The sequence below is a fragment of the Crassostrea angulata genome, chromosome 10, assembly GCF_025612915.1.
Source record: "Crassostrea angulata isolate pt1a10 chromosome 10, ASM2561291v2, whole genome shotgun sequence".
Classification (NCBI taxonomy): Eukaryota; Metazoa; Mollusca; class Bivalvia; order Ostreida; family Ostreidae; genus Magallana; species Magallana angulata.
This window is the reverse complement of record NC_069120.1, coordinates 25,509,265-25,530,958: the sequence shown is the minus strand read 5'-3', so window position 1 is coordinate 25,530,958 and position 21,694 is coordinate 25,509,265. Positions and strand designations below refer to the sequence as shown.

Below are 21,694 nucleotides of genomic sequence, written 5' to 3'. Positions count from 1 at the left end.
TCACCTCATAATATTCAAAGAGTGAATCCTTATTACTCATATTTACATTATATATTTTTCGCAACTTTAAAATATTAGAATATTGACATGTTTATGTGATCTCCATTTCTTTTAGTTATGCAAAACCCGCTTTCGTCCCAACGATAGGTCATTTGAATTTATTGGACAGTAAATACAAAATCGATTCGTAGGGTTATCACAGAAAAAGACACCAGAAAATGTTAATATCAAATTGTAAAACATAATCAGGAAATACCGAATAATCTTTTGATATAAGAATCAAACAATTAAATACTTACATTATCCGAAAACGTTAACCTTCAAGCGTTGCTGTACAACACAGTTCAAATAATTATATATTTCATATCCTTCCTTCCTTGTTGTCCTCTCGATAGTGTGAAATAAAACAGTTCTTTTTAATTGTTTTTACATACAAAAGGCCAAAACTTGAATTGCTCACCTGACCAACAGCTCGTTATCTCTTCCAAATTTTTCGATTGAAGCTCTTCTTAATATTGTTAATCTCTCAAATTTTTCATTCTAGTTTATTCGAAAAGTTGGCAAATGCATATAGACGGAAAAAAAATGGATGAAAGAGTTTTTTTTCAAATTAATATCTTAAGTTCCCCATAAACTTTCCTAGGCATTTTTAATCTCAAACTTACTACTACTAAAGTATATTAAAGTATTTAATGTGTTCTGTGGGTTAGATTATATCTGTAGCTTTTTCTAAGTAGCCCAAATACCCTTTCATTAAACACTTATGTTAAAATTTGTAAAAATGAAATGAACTTTTTGATAAACCCAATTAAAAGAGACAAAGAAGCATAACTCTTATTTGAACACACTCCAAAAACATTTATAGTGAGAATCTTCTATGTTAATTGGCCATGGGATATAGTTGTTAACGTAAAATAACTGTGTATATGATCATTTTAGTAAGTAAATAAAAGACAAGCTAAACAAACCAAAAATTTAAGACACCATAAAACATTTTATTGCACAATTTTTGGAAGAAATCTCAAAACAAATCATTCATCTCCTCTCTTAAATTTCTCTCCCAAACTTGGGATTTTTTTTCTTGCTTCCTTTTATCTCTTTTATTAAGTGTTGAAGTTCTTGGTTTTCTTTCTCCATATTTTTCAATTGCATTATGATCAAATGGTCCAAAATGTGTCACTTTGGCTTGTTTTCTAGTAGCCTTCTCCATTTCTCCTCCTAAACACTGCCTATCCCTTTTCAGCACAGTTTTCACAGGGTATCTTTGTCCCTGACCCCTTGACCCTAAACCTTTTTCTCCGTCCCATCCGCTTTTTAACATAAGCTGGTAGCCCCTATTGCCTGGCGGAATAAGAAAACTATCAGGTTTAGGCTTTAATTTCCTATTAAACAAATGAACAGTTGACGTTTCGTGATTTTCTCCATCAGTTTGAAAAATATTTTTTTTACACACATCACAGAAAAATTCCACGGTTTCTGTCTGCTGTTTATCTTGACGACCACATTTCACTCTGCTACCGTCAAACGTATTGATGAAATCAGCTAGATTTGTATGTCCTGCTTTCCTAGCTATGCACACAGCATCTCTTCTTTTCCTGTCCAGTATATGTCTATTTATTCCCTTTTTGAGGAGATATGAAACCACCTGCTCATTTCCACTGTGACTTGCACACATAAGAGCCGTCCATCCATATGAATCCACACAATTTATCTCTATTCCACTCTTTATACACTTCCTCACAACTCTAATGTCCCCATTTTGAGCTGCTTTCAAAAAATCACTCTCACTGAACAATAAACCAGATGATTGGGAAATTTTACCTTCAGTTGTATGATTTTCTCCAGCTGCATTACACGTAAAATTTGGAACTTTGTAAGTTTGCCTGGTTTCATTGCTATTAACAGACTCAGCTATTAATTTTTCATAAAACTGTCTTGCTTCTTCCCCAGTCCTTTCAGGTTTTCTTCTCTCTGTGCTTTTGGTGTGCTTTGTTTCTTTTTCTGAACTTTCTGGCACAAAATATACTACTTTTTCCATGTCTGCTTATGGCCTGTAAAAGCAAAATGAGTCAGTTAGAGTCAGGCAACTAAGAACTTGATAATGTACATGGCTACATGTATATTTGATCAAACTACTACAGAAGTACATCAAAATTACCATATTCTTTAGACTAGGAGACCTGTTTTCACTTAAAGTGTCTTTAATTTTGTTGGAGAAGATTCATGGTTTTGGAATTTTTAATTGATGCATGTTATATTTAAAAAGAACATTTAATAAGGTATGAAGATCGTGTGCACCCTTGTCACTGTGGTAAAGATGATGCGATTTTTTATTCATCGGTAAAAAAGAGAATCCAGAATGAACAAAAACTGATCCTCATTTGGTCGATATAATTGGCGGTACATAGCTTTACTCAAAGGAATCCAAAAGAAAACCATAAGGAACCTTAACGGGAACCCAATGGGTCTGTAACCCTCATTACCCCTGTAACCCTGTTTCAGAACAGAGATTTGTATAGAAACAAGAGTATGTTACCCTTGTTTCAGACCATAATTTAGAACCAGGGTCAGTTACCCTCGTTACCCTTGTTATCCTGTTGAACATAGATACATCTGTACATAGCTAGAGATCCTTGCTCCCCTGATTTAGACAAATTTGTTATATTTGTTTTAACAATTCACCTTAGCAAAGATATACCGTGCCCTAATGTGACTGTCCCTATGAATCATAATATTTCGTTCTTGGTGTAACCGGGTTACAGAATAATCAATTGACGCACTGGGAAACTGTACTGGATGAAAGACTTATCTAAAAATTCGACCGAAAATTACATGTATCTTAGCCAGCTGCTTGCGAGAATCGTCAAGACTGGCCTGCTGACGTCAACTCGACGAATCTCACTAAGCCTTAGATCGTGACAATATTATTTACTTTACGCATCACATGCTTGTCTGAATTACCAAGCAATTAAATAAATTTATAAATAGTATTCCACTTACACAAAAATACAACCTAAAGTGGCCAAACCATAGACATAGCTACAGGATACTCATACTGATACTGTCAGTCCAAATTTTTCATCTTGACGCTTTAACAAAACGCACTGATAACTATGATGTGATCAGGAGCGGTGCAACGATTTGCTCAAAAGAACCATAAAAAGTAGCTACTATGTGTATATCTCAATGATCGTTGTAAAATTAAAGATAAAATTAGACTATATGTAAATAACTGTGGTATTTCTGATGTCTTTTTTACACGAATAAACTTTATTTTTTGGACAAAATAATTTACGGCGTTAATTTTACAATATTTGTGATTAATTAATTATAACCGGACAATCAAAGATCATGCATGTCATGTATTCCAAAAATATATAACGTTCTGCCATAAACATATTTTTATTTCGAATTTAGATTGCCCGGAATGTGTTCATGCAATGGATTTAGGTATTGTTAATTTCTTTACATGCGCGGATCCCAAAAATTCCCCGGGGTGGGGGATGGGGTGGGTTGTCTGAGGCATAATATTTGTGGTAATTTAGAACGTAATATAAAGAAATTTGAATGATTTGCATTTCTATATAAAACACCAAACCTCCTGATTAAACATGTTTTAAAAAGCAAATATATACATGTAGTTTTCAAAAATGAACTATTAAAATTCAGATAGTCAGTTTTGATAATGAAATAAGACATTGTAAGTCTATTTTTATATCAAATGAATACTAGAATTTTTTTTCCATTTTGCTCATCTTAATTAATAAATTAGAATTACACCTTCCGTTTTTCTATGTACGTTCACTGAGTATATATTTTCTCCTCTGTTTACTAAAAAAAAGCATTGTGATTCATAGCACTACTGGAACTGACATGACTGTAATCTAAGATATGCAGTTTTAACCAAATTATCGATCGGTCTAAACCTTCAGCAACCTATATACACCGTGTAATGTATACAGGGTTATTTTCGATCCGTGTAATTTTCGCCCTCTTGAATTTGCCCAGACATTGGTGTGTTTTTAGAGAAATAATTTCAGACATTGGAATTCGCCCAGTCTTAATTGAGCATAACACGATTGTGGATTTTTTCTGCAATGCTCGCTACATGTACCTTCATACTCGAATGAACCACAAAAAAAGCATCTTATTATTTAATTGAATACTTAATATTTTCATATGCTAATTGCAGAGAAATAAAAACGTGTACAGTTTTTCTATAGTTTTTGGTGAAAAGTCTAGACAAGGAAAATAATCAAGATGTTATGTTATCAAAATAACTTATTGCTGCCAATATCATCGTTCTTTCAGGTAATTAGTACCTTTCCAACTGTTGCTATTGGAAGTCATAAACAACATGGCGTCTGCCATGGACATTCGAGCCGATTCAGTTTTGGAGGGCCATAGGCCCTCTTTATTAGAGGTTATTGAAGACAAAAACAGAGCACTCAATAAGGTAACGAGTTTCAGGATTTCCCTAAAACAACACATTGTAAAGAATTTCTAAATATTACGCTATCATATCGTAAATATTGGATTTTCCACATTCGCGCCTACTATAAAAAATAGCAGGTGTTCTTTTTCCGGGTCAAGCTCCGCGAGCACAAATCAATGGAATGTAAACATGCTTGTTTGTTTTGAAAATTAACATCTGTGTGTTCAATATAAGGGCCCTGATATAGAAATTTATGTAGAATTCACAAATTTTTAAGAATTCGTAACATTTGTTTACATGTACATGCAATCCTTATACAAAATACATTACGTTATATATACATGCACCTTAGATAAAGATAGGTATTCATTTTGACAGCAGCAAAAGCAAACTCACCGAAGATATATTAATCCTGCAACTATCCCTTGCACTGAGTCATTGACCAAATAAAGGTTACCCTATAAAGCAAAGTATATCTTTTGTCAATGCTCCAATATAGCTGTATTTATCTGACATTCATTGTCACATCATCTTTTTTTTTTCCCTTTATGCCATGGCGTTATGGTTGGACTGCAGATATTCAGCAAAATTTGTGAAAAATAGCTCGTTTGAGGCATACAATGTGATATTATCTTGCAGAATGAACAATTATATACGTGCTGTCTTCAAATATTAGCGATATTTGGGCAAGGGTAAGAAAACATGACACTGGGCTTGCTGAGCCCTCTTCACATTTTTGACCAGGGGCCAAGTTTTCTTACCCTTGCCCAAATAATGCTTATATTTATAGACAGTAATCATGTATTTTAGATATAATCCCCTCCACACAAAAAAACTTTCAAAGAATTGCTTATTTGGACATGTTGATATTAAACAAAGTAGATGCAGTTTCTTAATCAGTGATATTTAGAAAAATTAAAGTTTATTCTCAACTGAGATCAATGCAACTCAACCAGATGGTATAAAATAAATGAATTTGCTATGAACTTTGATGAAGTTTTTAATGACTAAAAATATCCCAGCCACTGTTTATTGGATAAAAACTTGTATTATGTTATAAATGCCTATAAAAATGTATTTTTAAACACCAGATTGCACAAAATATTGGAATTAAATAATGTAAGTTTTTTTATAAAATTGTTGGACTTGCAAAGATTTATAATTTTTTAAAAAATTTTCACAGGAGTAGGCAGTTCAAGATATAAATTTGTCTTCATGACTTGAATCACTTTAAAATTATTCCTTAGAGATCAATATATGTAAAGAAATGATCAGATGAGTTGTACATGTAACAAATTTATATTATCAAACATTTATATAGTTCTCAAACCTGCTACATATACTGAATTAGAAACATATTTTGACAAAATTTATTCTTTCTTTATCCGGGCCAATACAGCTTTTTAAAAACAAGATCAAGCTTTGACTTGTATACTAGGTAAAAATCAAGACAGGCAATAGCATTTAAATTTCATTACCATGCAGTAAGTCTTTATTGTAGTGAACAATGAAATAACCTGTAATGTTAAAGCAAAAACTCAAGGCAAATCGCAAATCTAGATTTATATCAAATACTGTGGATTCCTAATTCAGCACAAGGAATTGATATCTGCTAAAATTTGCGAAAAATAATCTTCACAGATTTCAAATTCTTGCTTTTATTTTTCTTACATTAATTTGTGAATTTTTCTACCCGGTACATGTATATGAAAATATATAAAGTTTAGTGCTCAGAAGTTTATATACAAGCGGTGTGACACAAAACAGCGAATTGCGGAATTAAGTATTCATATTAATTAAAAACTCATAAGACGACAATTTCTTTCAAATCTTGATTACCAATTTCTACAAAAATAGTTAAAATGATGTAAGACTAAAACACATATGTGTACAATCCAGACTATAGTAAACTTCAAATCATATGTTGAACCTTTTGGGGGGTTATTTGTAATCCCACCATAAATCAAAATATACAGCTTCATAAATCCTTGAACGGTTACTTCACCCCTTGATTAAATACTTGCAAGGCCAAGTATATAACCAGCTAATGGTTGTACAAGTAGACAAATTTTAGATTTGTATTGACAGGGCGGAAAAGAGTATATTTTTGATATAAGTATACCATACATTATGTATTGTAATGCAGTGTGCAGAAGTCTCATTAGAAGAATTGAAACCTAATCTTTATACAAAGAAATGTAGACACCTTAAAGCAGCAATTACAGTCTCTATAAATTATTCTGCAAGTTCACTTTTTAGCATGAAGCTTAATTAAAGGATCTTGCAGAAAATTCAGCTTTTACATAGTTTTTTAGAATGGGAATTTTTAATTTTTTTTTCCAGTAATGGATAAAAGAATTCTTCAATTTTGAATTTCTGGAAATGAACTAAATAAAATATTTTTAGAATTCTGGAAAAATTATTGTTCACCTTAATAATTTATTTTTCTGTATACTCACCTAAATTTTTTCCCAACAGAAAAAAAACCCACGATAAAAAATATGATAAATGTACTTACTTTTCCCTGCTGGATCATCATATACAATGTAATTATATAAGTCTGACAATGAAATAAAAACTGAATGATCCGTCCTTTCACAATATCCTCAGAGAAATTGAAACTTTTACATTAATACAGGTATATTTTATGGACCCCATGCAGGTAAACATCAAATCTTGTGCACATAGTAAAGTTTCAAGACTCCATTGTAAAGTGTGATTAGATAATAGTGAGATGTTGATATGCATTCAATGCCAAAGAAAAGTGGGAGAGTTTTAATCATTGTATTGGGGCTATTTGAGCAATGTAGTTGGGTTTTTCTTGTTAAACATACTTGAAAGGAACCAAAACCTGTACATATTTACATAGTTTTCTTGAGTAAATAATCCAATATTTAAAGCAATTGCATCTGATAAAATATGGGCTGGAACTCCAATTTATTGATTACAAGTGTCCAAGAGAGATATTCAGGTTGCCCAGGTACACAGTGTGTATACTGTTGGTTACGGATATTGAAGTAACATATATTTTGGAGCGGAAGTGAATGAGAGTGGTCTACTTAAATTTCCAAATATGGCTGAAGGTCAGGATTTATCCAAGATGGATGCCTCAGAGATAGATATTGCTGAGGATGAGTCTGATGGTCAAAAATCTCCCACAAGTCGCAGGAAAAAAGTGAAAAAAGTCTCCATAGTCAAATCCAAGAAACAAACAGACAAGAGATTTGATTGGCCAAAAAAGAGTTACTTTGAAATTCTTTGTCAAGAGGGAAATGAAATGGTTAGGATAAATGGATGCTGAACTAATTAACTTGTTTCCAAAGGGGTTTTGCTGGAAATTAATGTGTTTGTTTTGATAGTTTTACCATTTATTAATGGTGCATTAATTTCTTTTACAGAAAAATCTTGTGCACAGAGTTGTAATCATTGGAAAACTGAAGGAGGATGCAGATAGGAGTGAAGTTGGAAGTAAGTGAGACTAAATTTACTCATACTCATCTTATGTTAAAATCAAAAAAATATTTTTTGAACTGTAATTATGTATTGAAAGTATACAACGTAACACTGCTTGATCTTTTTATATTAGCTAGTAAAAGAGAAATAAAGAAACCCATGTTTTCATGCAATGCTAATAGTAGCTCATTAAATTTGAAGAATTTATAAATTAATTAACGGTTATTCATGCTTGCTGGTTTAATAATCATAAAACTGACATGATGCGTTGTAAGTTTTAAAAATTACTTATTTTTGGAACTTATTTTAGACTATCATGAGCAACTCTTAAAGAATCTGCAGAATACGAACCAGACAGAGCCAATCACCGGCCTCCTATTGGTCTACATGAAACACCTGGTCCATGTCATGGAGGTAATGTCACATGACCATTCCTTTCTCTTTCTTTCTGTATGCCTTCTATGTACCATTCCCTCCTTTCCCCCCCCCCCCCCCCCTCCAAAAAAATAATAACTATTGAATTTCATTGATCAGTCTGATATTTGAAAAGTTTATCAAAGATACAACAGTTCACCAATAAATTCATTAAAAAAATAAAATGAGCCTTATTATTTGTTTTACCTTCTCTATATATACTTTTTAACAGTGTTCAGCTGATGCAATCATGGCTGTGGTTCGGGACATGAAGGAGAGCAAAAGCTCAACAAAAGGATTCCTGGAAAATTCGAAAATTTTAGTGATTTCTCATGACATTCAGAACCGTTTGTACCAGCAGTGGAGTTTCAGACAGTTAGACATTGTAGCTGCACGCATCGAAAGCATTGATTCTAACGAATCAACAGATAAAGTAGTGATAGACCTTGTCACCCAGCTACTGAAGCTGGGCAATGCACTGGCCAAAACACCCAAAGTAAGTCACATGATCTAAAAGATCGGAAAAATAAATTTGATTGATAGTTCTTAGATATAGAGTGCATAGATTTTAGCTTTATTTTTTAATGTACATTTACATTGTATTTCATATATCTTTAATTAATTCTTAAGCTAAAACTTACATAATTGTCAAATAATTTATAATTATTCTTTGTTATTTTTTAGTTAAATTTGAAAAATGTTATGGACTCTCTACATGAAAAGCTTCCTGACCTATTACCACAACAAGGTAGGTAGGAGAGAGAGAGAGAGAGAGAGAGAGAGAGAGAGAGAGAGAGAGAGAGAGAGAGAGAGAGAGAGAGAGAGATCATTTCATTCCTGAGGGAGAGATAATTTATTTAAGAGAGACACATAAGAGAGAGAGAGAGAGAGAGAGAGAGAGAGAGAGAGAGAGTCAGAGAGCACGCAGTCATGTCCTTCATGGTTTTTTTTCTAAACAATGATTTTTTCTTTGGCTGATTTTATATTTTAATTATAAATTCAATATTTCTTATGTTAGCTGTCCTGCATTACTTGATGGAGGATGAAGATCCCTGCATGATAACACTAGAAGAATACATTAATCTGGAGGAACAGCCATTTGATGTGGTTCTCGAAAGTGGTAAGTTCTGGGATTCAAAGTCCTATCTGTGATGCTTCATGTGTGAAATCAGTATGCTGTAAAATAAAATTATAAGCTTTGAACATAATATTTTGAGAAATTTATTGCTTTATTTAAATAAATGTGTTTTCTTTTGCCCTGCTACTGTTGTTCCAGTCCTTGCATGTTATTTATGAAAAATTATTTTGATAACTATAAATTTATTCATGAATTTACCCCAACTGCATGTATCCTATTAAAAAAAACCCAAATTAATCAGTAAATGAGATGTACACGTTTGTACTGTCATTCTGTCCAAATTATCTACTTTATACATATTCTATTGATTTATACATGTACTCTGTAAAAGTTCATCATCAGAAACCCACAATGTAGTGAGGAATGAAGCATATTATCTTCGAAATGTGTGTTTCTGCAATAATACAAATGTACCCAAGTTTATTTTAAATTTTGTAAGAATGAATTAGAAACTCTTTCAAATTTGACCAGCTTTTATTTTGGAAGATATTTAATACTTAAAGAAACTATTTAGAGTCCATGAATGATAAATGTGTACATATTGAATTGAGCCTGGATAATTTTAACTCAAATGAAATTTCCTTTCACATGTACTTGCCTTTGTGCTTAGATGTACATGTTTTTAACATACCTTAATTTGCTTAATATTTTGTCTTTTTCTCATTACAGAAGGTAACTGCATGTTTAATTAACTTAAAAGTATCTTGTAATAATACAAAAGTGTTTCACAGTTCTGCACCAAGTTATCTTGATATCAATTATCAAAGTATTTAAATACGTTTTTAGAGTTCAAAATCATTAAAATTGTTTTAATTTAGGTGAAATAAATTGAAAGATAAATTTAGGTGAAATAAATTGATAGATAAATTTAGGTGAAATAAATTAAAAGATAACTTGGTGCGCTGGTTCACATTTAAATCACCATTAAGTTGTCTACTGGTACCATAGAGAGCTTTGAATGTCTTGATTCACAAGAAAAGAAGGGTCTGAGTATTCAATTCTGTTCAGGGGCTTTCTGTTTCATGAAACAGCTTATGCTGAAGATCAAATTTTTTTTCCCCTTATTTGGCTTTACTTTCAATTCTTCTTAGTAACGCAAATTTGCTTCTCAAGAAGTTTTTTATTACCAGCTTTTTAAAAGATTTACTGAAATCCAAATACAGAATAAGTTTTTTTGGCTGTTATAAGTTATTTTTGTTCAATTGGGACCTGCATGTTTTCAGGTGAAGTACACTGGCATATAAAGATGGATTCTAAATTATCTGCTCTCTGCTTGACCTTATGAATTTGCATGCATCTGTACATTTTACGATGAATACAGTTTTGTGCCAATTATTGGACATTCAGAGTTCTCCATTAATGTAACTTTTTATGATAATAAGATTATATCTACCAAATCCAAGTTGAAATTTTGAGCACTTTTCACAGTATGCACTATATACATGCTGGTCTTCAAAATGTACTTTCTATTACAAACAAAGTCATAATGATTCTAGTTTTCATTACTGGGCATATTCTATTGCTAACTTTGGTTGTGACTTGTCCAATACATATATTAGTAATGTCAAATACATGTACATGTTTTAGTAAACTTTTGTCAAATACATGTTTTAGTAAACTTTTAAACTTGTTCGAATTCTTCTTTGAAACTATATATACGTACAGTCAATCATGTCTAAATTTGGCATGCAACATAGGGAAAGGAGAACACGTGAATTGTGAAACTCATGTTCTCACTCTTAAGAGGTCCCATAATTTGGATAAAATCTGTTAAGAATAAATTTTTAAAAATATTCATCTCAGAGCTACTCCTAATTTACATTTGGCAGACAAGGCATTTAACCCTCTTTCCCAACCCACTTTCAGTTCTCAATACGCCAAACTGTTTTGAATACCGGTATTCCCCATACTCCCCTTCTCTCTCTTTTTTTTTAAAAACCTAAACCTATGGATGATTACAATTGTGGCCAGTTAGATAATCACTAGAGTGACAGTGCCTCCATAGGTTTTCATACCCCCTCCCCTCCTACAAATATATGGATCCTCCACAAGACTGTCTTACAAGTACCGGTATACTTGGGTAACCATTAAGGCCCACAGACCTCTTGTACATTTATCCAAAGGTTCATTAGACTAGTATTAGCCTCTATTGTGTGATACAATATATACCTAGTCTATTACCTTTGTTTGCCGATAATATCTGGTCAAATCAATCTCAACATTTACAAATTTTATAAATTTTAATTTACTGATATTAGAAAAAAAATATTTTTTGTTCTGTTAAAAAAAAGATCAAAATAATACTAGTATGAATCTTGGATTAAAACATAGATTGGTAATCCTTTAGTTAATTCTTTAATTAAATTTCAGTAATGTTACAGTGAATTTTTTTTTAGCAAGATCAGCATGTCTATTGTGTAAAAAAAAATATTATTGGTGGTGGCCATCTTTATTCCAATTAAGGCAAAAATACATGTAAACCTCCCCAGAAAACAATCACTCCATGTACCCTTGTTTTAGCACCTGATTCACTGGATGTTACGTAGTATGGTACTGGTATGTCACTATGGTTACCGATCTATGCATGTCACCACTCAATATCCTCCAAAGCATGGTTCTGGGTTGCATTTTTCTGCATTTAGTGAAGTGCATACACCTTGCATGAATTTATTGTCGTCTTTTTTTATTATTACAGAAGTTACTAAATTGAGAGAAAATTTTTTTGTAATATTATCATCTTATATCTATGCACTCAATTCATGATTTATTTAAATCTTAAAATTGAAAGATCAAAAATCAACTATCCTGAAAACTCTTGGTCAGAAATATATAAACTTCTGTAGAGTAATACTTTCATTTTTGAATTATTATTTACTGGTAAAGAAAAGATTTAACATAAATTCAATGTACATACACATGCATCTTCATTTACATTTCTTTATTTGTTTTCTCTTTCAGAGTTAGTTTGGCCTCTTCCCACCAGGCTATTCCCATACAAGTAGACAACTCCACAGAAATTTTGAATACTGACACAATAAATGAAAGACATCATAACATCCTGGGACCCCAAAAAATAACAACTTGGAATGAACAAGACAGGACATTATTTTTTTTCATTGTTATTTTGTTTAAACGTTTATACTTATTTGTCTGTACTGTATTTATGACATTAAATTTTTCTGTAAATTACATCAGACATTCTTCATTTAATAACATCAAGATGGATACACTCGCACCTGACATTATATATTTTTCTCATAATAAAAAATATATACATGTACCCTCTACCTAATATTAGGGAGAGGATATTTATTTTTCAATTTATCATATAATATTAGGTAGAGGGTATATATATTTTATTGTGAGAAAATATTTAACGTCAGGTGTCTTTGGATGGATCTATTAATATTATATTAAATTTAATATTTCACCAAATGTTGAACAAGATGGGAAACAACATATTTACTGGCATATTTATGCCAATCACGCAGGCACTGTGCAAGTAGTAAAAATTACCAAATACTTCCAAATGCAGTCAGGAGAGTTTTTCTTTGAAGGGAGATAACTTTACTACAAAAATACCATATTTCCAAGTCTGATCATCTTTGTTAGCCAAGGGTTTTCGGTCCACATTTATGGGGAGCAAAGTGGACCGAAAACCCTTGGCTAGCGAAGATGAGGTCTGATAAACAATAACAGTTAGTAGATTGCAAATTTAATTTCAGATGAAAAAATATTTTGACAACATGTACAATATCAAACAAATAATGATACAGTATATGATTTAGCAAAGATCATATTTTCCTAGAAATGATTCAATTGCATAAGCATTTTGATTAAATTTTTATTTTCTAAACGTATGTTTGCTGCTTTCCTCTTTATGAAAAAAAAAAAAAACAGTTCACAAAAATACCTACATGAAGTATAAAATACTGTATAAAATTACACTGTGTTCAATAAGCAAAAAAAAAGCAACAGATTTCAATTGTATGGCAAATAAAAACACAGTTATCGATCGCCTCCCCTCCCTTTAAAACCTCCTCTAGATCTTCCCCCTCTTGAAAAAGACCCACCTCTTGAACCAGAAAATGAATGGCCACCACGTGAAAAAGATCCCCCTCTCCCCTGTTGGCCCCCTCTGTTCCCAGACCCTGACCCCCGGTTACCAGACCCTCCCCTGGAGCCTGACCCCCCTCTACCACCCCCACGCCCATCTGAGGACCCACCCTGACCCTTATTTTTGGGTGTGGGTGACTTTGGTCGAAGTCTCTCAATCTCTTCAGAGCATCCCGTCAGGAAGTCGTTGGGATTTTTGTTAAAGTATCCAGAATACACATTGGCATCGAAGTTTGAACTTGTCAGCTCTGGCCCCACGGTCAACCACCCAGCTCTGATTGTGTCATCCCGCCCAAAGACGTGGAGACGACGTTTGCCGAGACAGAAATGCTCCATGATGTGAAAGATTTCCACTGGTTTGCTTTTGCTGCCGTACTCAGTCTCTTCATCAATAATCAGATCAATGTCCACATTGGCGTGGATGAAATCTCCATCAGTGCTTCTTTTCACTGTTCCCTTTATTCCCATCAAACAATGTTCCTTTAATATATAATGATCACTATATACTTGTCATCTCATAATATTAGTAAAATCGAGTCTAGAATAGATTATCAAAATGCCATTGAAACAGAAACACCCGTCTATTAGACCTAAAAAAAACCAATCTACCTTAAGCTTGTTTGAAATCTCACTTTTTCAATGCTACAAAGTTTTTCAACATCTATCGGCTGTGTTACAATTGCATGTAACGAGGGACTTTCAGTTTGTAAAAAAATTATTGATTTTTTTTTTTTTAGAAGTTCTGACATGTTCATCGAAAGGAATAAACACACGTTACTTTCAGCTTGTAAAATATTACTGGATTACATTTTTGGTGAAATTCTGACATGTACATCTAAAGAAATGAACACACATTGCTTTCAGTTTGTGAAAAATTATTGAGTAATTTTTTTAAAAGAAATTCTGACATGTGCATCTGAAGGAATGAACACTTCTTGAGATTTTGATGTATATTATCTGTACGCTACCTTAGTTCTCTGTAGGACAGCAGAGGGATCCAGGGCCCTCTTCTCCAGTGGGTTTTTGATGTTGGTTTTAATCCAACAGATGTCTTCACATCGCCGAAATCCCCATTTTTTCAAACACTGAAAACATACACCATAGGCATTATAAAAACTATGATACCAAGGTAGCCAAAAGTTGGCTGAATACTGAATTGCAAGTAATGTTTTCAGAAGGATTTAAATTGACTAGTTTGAATTTCATGAGTGTGCACATAAACATATAATGGTATATAAATTGAAAAATGCTTTACACTCTTCAGTTGATTTACTAGTAACTCATTAAAAATCTACGAATTTGATCTGTTGGGAATTCATTTTACCTTTCTTCCCCTCTCAAGTCCATCAGCATTCCCACACCAAATCCACAGGAAGGATCTCTGGGCAGCCACGGCGTGAATATTCAGATTCTCAATCTAATTACAAAACAATATTTATTGGTCAAAGTTATTAAATTTTCGTGAACAATATAAAAGAAAAAAAATCTGTACATAAGTGAATAAAAATATCTTCAATTTCGAGACATGGCAATTTTTTTTATTTGTTTTTGATCCTTTATATTGGTATAATCATTCCAATAAAGCAGAAGCATTCATATTTCCTCCATTAAAAGCATTTTAAGGGAGATAACTCTCAAGCTCATATGAACATTGTGATCAAGCATCTTTGCAAAATTTAATAAATGATGAAAGAAAATAGTCATGCAACTTTGCATACTTATTATTTTGCCACTTTTTAATATGAGTGTATTCAATTTGGCTGCACAATCTTATCTACTTATAATTTTTGACATAAATCAGCTTCCACTATAGCAAATGTAATGCTATTAATAATGTTATGCACTTATTTATTTATACAAAAATTCAGAAATGCGCAAAATTTAAAGCCCCAGTTTTTCTCCCATGGGAGAAACTTTTTTCATCAGGGTCTGCTGTCAACAAAAGGTTACAATCCAGTCAGATTTATGACTCTGCAGTGATGCTCTGCCTAAAAGGCTACAGCATTACTGAATGAAATAACAAGAATATGTTGAAATTTATTCCCACTTGTGTCCAAGGTAAGGAACACTAAGTGGGTTTGGATACCTTGACCATACTAATTTTAAAACAACCTTGTCCTTGTCCGCAAAACCTTCAAGATATTAAAGATGTAAGTAAATAGTTCAGAATCGGACTCTGAGAGTGATAATGATGACTGAATATTATCTAAATATGGTTTATTTGCTGTGATAAATAATTGCTATTGTTAATTAATTGTATTAATTTGAGAAATTTTACATAAAAAGTTAGCAATTGGTCATTATCAATGAAAGTCAGTGATATACCAGCAGTGCTGAGCTGATGGCTCTGCAACTCAGCTGCTCTATATACAGCTGAATCTAATGCTAGGTGACAGATTCTGATAACAAACCAATTAAATTGAGTTTAAAACAAGCAGTGTGTGACATACAGTGGCTGCATTAAATTCCCCCGAACTTGGGGCTTTAAAATAGACTAACAGGTTGGAAAATCAACTTTTGCCAGATATCATAAGCACTGAATATAAAATGTCTACAGTATATTTATATACCTCGTCCCAGCTCCAGTACTTGTCATAGACTGCGCCTGACCTCTGGTATTCCTCCAGAGGGGGCTCTATCAACATGACGTCAAACTTGCAGCCAATCTCACTCAGGTCAAACTCCTGAAGGTCACACTTTAAGTACCTGAAATCAAGAGGAAGATTTATTGCAGACAATAGATTTATTGTTCCTTTAATTCTATTTAAATGCTAACTTCTTTTCTGAAAATTTGTGTTCCATTTTCAATGGCTTCTTGATTTAGAATAAATGTACCGGTACATGCACATGATACATATGTGTATCATAGAATATCATACTGTTTTTAAACTCAATCCAAGGTATCAGCTGAGTGAATGGTATTTACCCAAGTCTATAAAACACAAGGGCTAATACCAAGGCCAAAATCAAACAACAGTGTAATGTTCATATCATATACCGGTACCTGAAACCAAAAATATATCAGTACATGTATTCTTAATATCAAATACAAAATGTGATTTATTAAAGAAGTAATAAATATACTTATTTTGCAGTACATTCAAAACTCATTTATTTTTATGCTTTATAAATGTGTTTGGCTTTAAAAGTTGTGGGACTCGGTTATTTGACAAACCATTGTAATTTGATGTTAAGAAAGGGGTCAGTGATGACACATTTTTGATCCACTAGAATTCAAATTTATGTAGAAAAATTCTATCCTTAAGGTCAAGATATAGAAAATGTTTTCAGAGTGTCTTTTTGGTGCTAGAATCATTACATGTATGACGTTATAATTGATTTGAAGAATCTTTTTCCCGTCCTTAACAGCTTTAAAGGTCCTTAACAGCTTTAAAGGAATTATGTAGAAAGTTTAAGAATTTCAGGACATTCTAAGTTTATAATTGTTGGAAAAGTAATCCTGATACCTATATTCAATTTGACATCATTTTAAAGAGGTCAAGAGCTCACATTCTGTGTTTCTCAATCCATCATAACTTAAAAACTGACTAAATTTAAACTGAGAGCTTGTTATTGTTCTTAGTACAAAACTATTGCTCAAGTTACCTCTTCTTGCGTAGATATTTATTACATGTACTAATTGTGCTATTTAAAAAAAAAAAGATTTTTCAATTTTATCAATAAAAAGTTCCCAATATAAGATACAATGCGAAACCTTTTTACCTGATATTTTATCATTATTTTACAATTTTAATCAAATTTAATAATGGAGAATTAACAATTTTGAATTTGAGGGTAATACAGTCCCTTGACGACAAGCTGAGATAGAGATATTTAGCTCTGATGGCAATACAGCCCTTATATAGATTTTGGTTGCTGTCTCACCTTCCAGTTGCTAGCTGTCTCACTAGTCAAAAACATGTGTATCAAAGCTGATACACTAAATGGTATATGTATATGATATAATTATGTACTTACATAGGGGGTGTGTTAGTCGTCGATATAAGCTCATCTTTCAAACGAATCAGTTCACGTAGTTTTGGATACTCCTCAAATCTGTTGGCAAGGCCTAGATGTGCAAAGAACAAAAATTAACTTATTAATTTACAAGTACATAGCTTTAATACACGTACATAAATACCTGTTTGCTACAAAAAAGTAAATGTCACAATTCTGATATTGCAACCATCAACCATCTACATTTAAATGATATATACCGGTAAGAAAAAAAAATTGTATTTAAGATTTCAAAAATTATTATAGAGAATGTCAACTGTTGACTTAACACTATTAATTAAATTGTACAAATAACAAATTTGAAGCCAAAGGCAAAGAAAAACTCACAGTGTTTCTTGAATAATCATGTCCAGAAACAAACAATCAGTTGCAAGAGGTTATGGATAAACCAGTACTTTTGCAGGAGATTTTAGTCTCTAATGTGGGAGATTGAATGAATGTGGGAGATTTTAGATTTTAGAGCCATTCGCTGGAGTCTCCCGAAAATGTGAGAGAGGGTTTAGAGACGTGTTTGTACCTGTGTCTCGGATGAAGTTCTGAGGTCTTTCTCCAGTATCCACAAAGTTCTGGCAGTAATCATTGTGTGGGTTGGCACTTTGTGTACCCTGAAACAAAGAAAGAAAAAGCACCTTAAAAGCATGTATAGCTCTTAAAGCTGTCCAATTGCAATCAAAACTATATGTACATTTTTTTAAAGGGTGCATTATCTGTAGTGATTGCAACCAAGTTTTTTTTTTTCTTAAGATTAAGATCTTACTGCATTACCACATTGTGCTTTAATTCATACAAAAATTCAAATGTCGATTTACCAGTGTGCAGAACCAACCTTCAAAAATGTACTGGAATCTTTGTAAAACTCATCTTCTTGGTCAACGCCATTCTGAAATCAAATCAGTTTGTTTGAAAACCTTTAAAAACAATAATCATTTGAAAATACTCATAAACGCTATGTAAAACTTGCATGATATTAGTTTTCCTGGTACAGGTATAATTTACAATGATTTTTCTTAGTTTTTGTCAGTGTGTCTAATATCAATTATTTATAAATAAGCATGAATGAATGAAATCCATTTGAACTGGATTTTTTTTTTGGTTACCTCAGAAGAAGTATTAGATTTCTTGTCATTGGATTCTTTCACTTTTTCATCTTTACTGTCATCTGTCTTTGTCTTCTTTGTGGAAACTGCTCCACTGTCTCTACAGATAGTTGAAAAAAAAATCTATGATTATGGTGCATCTAAAATATACTTTGTACAAGTGTGTTGGCATCAACTCATTATTTTTATCTGTATATGTATAAAGAATTACCATTAGATCCATTAAAAAAACCTGGTTTTACCACTTTGACAATACATTGCAATTCCAAGTGAAATTGATCTTTTTGCAATGGCAGCTACTATCATTCACATATAAACAGGCTGGGACCAATCACCCAAATGGGATATTATATCCCAAATGGGATATAAATTTGAAGTGCAAAGTGATAAACAGATTAATACCCCTGGCTTTTCCTTTTCGCAGCTGCATCTTCTTTTATGTTGAGAACTTCTTTCAAACCATCTGGGCCTTCTACACCAAGCTTTGATTTAAAATATGAATACAGAAATCTTTAATTCAATGTTATTTAGCAGTGCTTACACCAACATTTCCTCTTAAACACAATGCAAAATTCGCTCAACTTATTTTTTTTTCATTACTTTATATTAAAATTACATTCTTGGAAGGGACAGCCTATGTTAATGAAAATTCTAACATAAATCAAAAGATAGACGCCACACATAACATTCAATAGAGAATCGATTGAATTTTGCTCAACTAAATAAAACCATCTAAACGAATTCTTAAGAAATCCAATAAAAGACAAAAAATCTTACTGCTTTGGCAAGTAGCTCTTTTCTTTTAAGGGAGCGCTCTTTGAGTTCTTTGAGGCGATCACCCATTTTTATTTTTTTTTTTCAGTCTACTTTCGGTTTGCAATATAAGTTAACTTGTTCTTGCAATTCTTCGCATCAGCTGGGACATCATAGCTTTTTTTGCAACAAAATAGCAATAAACATTCGAAATAATCGGTATGTTGCGGTGACAATTTGGTTTAAATTAAAAAAAAATCCGACCTTTGTTTAATCTAATATCTACAAGTAATGAAAAATGGTAAGCAATTCTCAGCTTTCTGACACCAGGCCAGATGCAAATCAATATAAGGGTAGCTTACTGAGTTCACAACAGGTGGTATGGGGCACCTGTCGATCGATATTGTTATGAATAATAGTGCAATATAATCAAAAAAATTTCATCGTTTAAAATTTTTCAAATTTTACACTACTTGACCAAAATAATGCTTTAATTTTTTTTTTAAAAAGTAAAAATAAAATAAAAGTAATAAAAGTCCCAGTCGGAGGGATTCGAACTCATGACTTCAGATTTATAGCTAACGCTCTACAGTAACCCATTTTGCTACTCTGTTATAATAAGGTATCAATTTTGGGAAAGAATTTTTTTTATAAAATATGTTTGATTATATTGTTTATTTCCATGGGAAATGCACCACAATATGGAGGCATGCCATACCACCGTTAGATGTAAGTATATGTACAGTATATGAAATAAAACTTCAGGCTGTTCATTAACATTAACATTATCAATTTTCGCGAATTTTGTAAAACGTCCATTTTGAAGATTCGTAAATTTCTGTAAAAATTTGGAGGCATGATAATATAATTAAAATTCTAATTATTAATAAGTAAATTTATTATCATCCACGAAACATAATCTAAATCTGTACTTGTGAATTGAAATTTCAAAAAACTTACCAGTCAAGAAAAAAAGTTGGAAAAGAATTTAACCTTCTCCTCGCCAAGAAAATTTCAAATACAGTTGTAGAAAATATTATTAGAATAATTGAATTTTAGATGCAAGAGATAGTCTCAGGGGATAAACATGTGATATTGGCAGGTGATATCAACGTCATAACAGGAACCAACATAGACATGTTTAAATATTGACAATGAAAGGACTTATCAATTTGTTGAATATTGACTATGGAAGAAATTATCAGTTTGGTGAATTGTTTGAAACCACAGGGGAAGAAATGTCATCTATTAATAATAACTTATGATCATAAAGTTCAGTCAACACTATTAAAATTAAAGCAGCATTTCAGAGACTTACATTAGCAGTATACTTGTTAAGAAAGGAAAACAAAAAACATGCCCGTATACAAAAACAAGGATGAAAAAATCTACAAAATTATAGTCAGACATATTGAAAAACATTTCACTTCAACTTTTCAATTCTTAGTTGAACAAACCTATGTAAGTACGGACAAGTTTGAAGTATTAGACAAGAATCAAAGACAGGATTCATTTTCATAACATATCTCATTCAAACTTCAAATAAAAGCTTCAGATTTTGAAAAAGCGTTAGATAACATATAGTGAAAAGCATTATAGTTATTTATGTTGGCATAGTTCTGCCACCTATTTATTCACTAGATGATTATGCTGGCTTGTCTCATATATCTCTTACAACTGGCTTTAACAAATCTCACAAATTACAAAGTGGTTAAAATACTTTGCTCTTAAAATATCCGGATATCGATGTAAAATGGTTTTGAGATTTTACAATAAATGAATGATTATTCTAACAAATAAAACTTGATACATAGAATTCGTAAAAAGAAATCAATAACCAAACCCTTGTTGTTTTGTTAATCATGTTTCCTAACAGCAATTATAGGTAAATGATTTTTTATTAATTAGATAATATTGTATTATTCCTATCAATATCCGTTAAAAAAAGACCCATATGAATATGAAAAGCTTTTCTTTAACTATACCTGGTATTAACCTCTTTAAATTGACCTTTCTTATACCGAAACCTTGTTGAATCACGAAATCGTAAGGAAGAAGGAAGTATAGTACAGAAAGGTTAACGAGAGCTGATAAGTAGGAACAGTCTTTTAAGAGTGTCTGTGATACACAAGAAAATTCCCAGGTTCTCGCGTCATTGCAACTGATGAATGAAAGTTGACATTAGATGCATAACGGTATCTGACTGTTTATGAAATCTTTGTCCTACCTCTATGCTTACTAGTGTATTGGCTTGCTACACGTAATAAAGGG

At 32.2% G+C, this 21,694-nt stretch overlaps 3 protein-coding genes across 6 annotated transcripts; 1 reads left to right on the top strand and 2 right to left on the bottom strand.

Moving 5' to 3' along the window:
• Positions 1-974: 974 nt before the first annotated feature.
• Positions 975-7,310, bottom strand: LOC128167394 (G patch domain and ankyrin repeat-containing protein 1-like). 3 transcript variants are annotated; one of them, XM_052833098.1, is made up of 3 exons: positions 6,954-7,310; positions 4,832-4,893; positions 975-2,051 (listed from the first exon to the last, which is right to left on the bottom strand). In XM_052833098.1, exon 3 carries the CDS (start codon positions 2,036-2,038, stop codon positions 1,022-1,024), a length of 1,017 nt encoding a protein of 338 aa, XP_052689058.1. In that variant the 5' UTR covers positions 2,039-2,051; positions 4,832-4,893; positions 6,954-7,310; the 3' UTR covers positions 975-1,021. The 3 variants fall into 3 exon arrangements, with proteins under 3 accessions (XP_052689058.1, XP_052689057.1, XP_052689056.1); XM_052833097.1 differs by lacking the exon at positions 4,832-4,893; XM_052833096.1 differs by lacking the exons at positions 4,832-4,893; positions 6,954-7,310 and adding an exon at positions 3,001-3,139.
• On the top strand, positions 4,333-12,631 carry LOC128167395 (testis-expressed protein 47-like). 2 transcript variants are annotated; one of them, XM_052833100.1, is made up of 7 exons: positions 4,333-4,456; positions 7,834-7,903; positions 8,199-8,302; positions 8,535-8,798; positions 8,987-9,050; positions 9,321-9,422; positions 12,399-12,631. In XM_052833100.1, the coding sequence occupies exons 1-7, from the start codon at positions 4,358-4,360 to the stop codon at positions 12,440-12,442; spliced, it is 747 nt and encodes a 248-aa protein (XP_052689060.1). In that variant the 5' UTR covers positions 4,333-4,357; the 3' UTR covers positions 12,443-12,631. The 2 variants fall into 2 exon arrangements, with proteins under 2 accessions (XP_052689060.1, XP_052689059.1); XM_052833099.1 differs by lacking the exon at positions 4,333-4,456 and adding an exon at positions 7,399-7,715.
• Positions 12,632-13,143: 512 nt separating this feature from the next.
• Positions 13,144-19,585, bottom strand: LOC128166304 (N6-adenosine-methyltransferase non-catalytic subunit-like). The gene is made up of 10 exons (XM_052831396.1): positions 19,448-19,585; positions 19,073-19,152; positions 18,671-18,770; positions 18,400-18,453; positions 18,091-18,178; positions 17,535-17,625; positions 16,127-16,262; positions 14,881-14,973; positions 14,525-14,641; positions 13,144-14,036 (listed from the first exon to the last, which is right to left on the bottom strand). The coding sequence occupies exons 1-10, from the start codon at positions 19,511-19,513 to the stop codon at positions 13,449-13,451; spliced, it is 1,413 nt and encodes a 470-aa protein (XP_052687356.1). The 5' UTR covers positions 19,514-19,585; the 3' UTR covers positions 13,144-13,448.
• Between the last annotated feature and the right edge of the window lie 2,109 nt (positions 19,586-21,694).

Bases quoted from the DNA above. Each gene is read 5' to 3' on its own strand.
- LOC128167394 (XM_052833098.1), bottom strand. From the start codon at position 2,038: ATGGAAAAAGTAGTATATTTTGTGCCAGAAAGTTCAGAAAAAGAAACA.
- LOC128167395 (XM_052833099.1), top strand. From the start codon at position 7,509: ATGGCTGAAGGTCAGGATTTATCCAAGATGGATGCCTCAGAGATAGAT. The intron at 9,051-9,320 runs GTAGGTAGGAGA...TTCTTATGTTAG, and splicing joins TGACCTATTACCACAACAAG to CTGTCCTGCATTACTTGATG. The intron at 9,423-12,398 runs GTAAGTTCTGGG...TTTCTCTTTCAG, and splicing joins TGATGTGGTTCTCGAAAGTG to AGTTAGTTTGGCCTCTTCCC.
- LOC128166304 (XM_052831396.1), bottom strand. From the start codon at position 19,513: ATGGGTGATCGCCTCAAAGAACTCAAAGAGCGCTCCCTTAAAAGAAAA. The intron at 16,263-17,534 runs GTAAGTACATAA...TCTTGATTTCAG, and splicing joins ACGACTAACACACCCCCTAT to GTACTTAAAGTGTGACCTTC. The intron at 14,974-16,126 runs GTATATAAATAT...TTTTGTAATTAG, and splicing joins AGTACTGGAGCTGGGACGAG to ATTGAGAATCTGAATATTCA.